Source organism: Tachysurus fulvidraco, chromosome 17 (assembly GCF_022655615.1).
Source record: "Tachysurus fulvidraco isolate hzauxx_2018 chromosome 17, HZAU_PFXX_2.0, whole genome shotgun sequence".
In the NCBI taxonomy this organism is placed as follows: domain Eukaryota; kingdom Metazoa; phylum Chordata; class Actinopteri; order Siluriformes; family Bagridae; genus Tachysurus; species Tachysurus fulvidraco.
In genome coordinates, this window is record NC_062534.1 from 20,835,128 (window position 1) to 20,837,194 (window position 2,067).

Here is a 2,067-nt window from a genome sequence, read left to right on the forward strand (position 1 = left end):
ATCGCCTTTTGTTGGCCGTACGTTCACAGCGGTGCCGTAGAACCTGAGCTCTCGGGATCTATTTAAGGGTCATATGTTATCTGGACTTCCTGAACCCAAACATCAGTCTCTGTCAGCTCAGGCGAGAGAGCTGGAGGTGATCTCATTTCCTCCTTTAATTAACATTTCAAACTTCTGTTGTAGCTTTGATGAAGGGAAGCTAGTGTCTTCGCTGTCAATCCTTAATTACATTTACGGCATTTGGCACACGCCTTTATCCAGAACGACTTACATTTACCTCATTTACACAGCTGAGGATTTGAGGGTTTGAGGGCCTTGTTCAGGGGCCCAGCAGTGGCAGCTTGGTAGCCCTGGGATTCAAACTCATTGCCATCCAATCAGTGGTCCAACCCTTTAACCACTGAGCTAACAAGGGAGAGTAAAAAACTAGGAGAGTAAAAAAGAGTTGGCTTCAAACGTACGCACTTTCACACCGTCCCTCTGCTGTCTATCTGTAGGCATGGAGTCAGCCGGCATCCATGAAACCACCTACAACGGCATCATGAAGTGCGACATCGACATCCGTAAGGACCTGTACGCCAACAACGTGCTGTCCGGCGGCACCACCATGTACCCAGGTATCGGTGACAGGATGCAGAAGGAGATCACAGCTCTCGCCCCCAGCACCATGAAGATCAAGGTAAGACCTATGGCTTGATCTGATCATGAGCTACGATTACTGGGTTATATCAGTACTGTAACTTATCTCTGACCTTTCTCAGGACGTATAATTCCTTAAAGATGTCAAATCCTGCGCCTTCTTTTGCTTTTAATTAATTGGCATACACGTTTCTATACATATACAGTATAAACACATGTTCATTCACATTGTTTTCAAGTTCCTGCTTCTTTATAGACAAAAGAAAATTCATTTTAAATTCCATCCTTAGCTTATTTTCCCAAGAAAATGTAATGTAAGATGCTTACATTTCTGATCATACCACTGCTACTCCTGTGCAGATGATCGCCCCTCCTGAGAGGAAGTACTCTGTGTGGATCGGTGGCTCCATCTTGGCTTCACTCTCCACCTTCCAGCAGATGTGGATCAGCAAGGACGAGTACGACGAGGCCGGACCCTCTATCGTCCACAGGAAGTGCTTCTAAACATCCTGTACCTTCTGGCCAATTCTTCTAGACTCTGTCTCGTGTCTTTCCTCCATGATCTCATTCAGGAATCCACAAAGTGCTGTTTCATGTTCAGTGGAAGTTCACATGTTCAAAATCCATGTAGTGCATTGCTCAATAAATGTATTTTGTGTATTTTGGACCATGTGTGTTGTGAAGATGTCAAGTGTTATTGCGTATATAAGCGTATAGTATATAAGCTACACAACTCAGAAAAAGCATCGAGTACAACAGTGTCCTAAAAAAATGTATCCTAAACTCTTTATTTTTCCCAAATTAGGAATAACTTGGATTTATCTTTATTGATAAATGAGCGCATAAATGTTTAACATTCAGCCCATAATCACAGAATACTGTATAACATAGTACTGTATAATATTCAGCCCTGAGACGCGAGATTTTACAAATAGTTCAATATCTTTTATTTAACAAAAAAAGTATTAAAATCACAGCTTTTAGGCAAAAAGGCAGACTCGGCTAAATTGTCTTCTAACCAAAGTGTTTTCGATGCTTAATTCCTTTCTTACAGGAATATTCCTGCTTTATTTTCACATAAATTTAATACAGATTTGATTAGAGAGGCCCGGTGGCTTAGTGGTTAGCACGTTCGCCTCACATCTCCAGGGTCGGGGTTCGATTCCCATCTCTGCCTTGTGTGTGTGGAGTTTGCATGTTCTCCCTGTGCCTCGGGGGTTTCCTCCGGGTACTCCGGTTTCCTCCCCCAGTCCAAAGACATGCATGGTAGGTTGATTGGCATCTCTGGAAAATTGTCCGTAGTGTGTGAGTGTGTGAGTGAATGAGAGTGTGTGTGTGTGCCCTGCGTTGGGTTGGCACGACGCCTGAGATAGGCACAGGCTCCCCGTGACCCGAGAATTCCGGATAAGCAGTAGAAAATGAATGAAT

General features: G+C 43.5%; 1 protein-coding gene across 2 annotated transcripts in view; it reads left to right on the forward strand.

Moving 5' to 3' along the window:
• The window catches only part of acte1 (actin, epsilon 1), a 6,319-nt gene extending 5,020 nt beyond the window's left edge, over window positions 1-1,299 (forward strand). For both annotated transcript variants that reach the window (XM_027136025.2, XM_047802649.1), the window contains exons 8-9: window positions 498-679; window positions 1,000-1,299. In XM_027136025.2, the coding sequence (XP_026991826.1) occupies window positions 498-679; window positions 1,000-1,143 (326 nt within the window). In that variant the 3' untranslated portion in view covers window positions 1,144-1,299. The remainder of the gene's footprint in view (window positions 1-497; window positions 680-999) is intronic.
• Window positions 1,300-2,067: the final 768 nt, after the last annotated feature.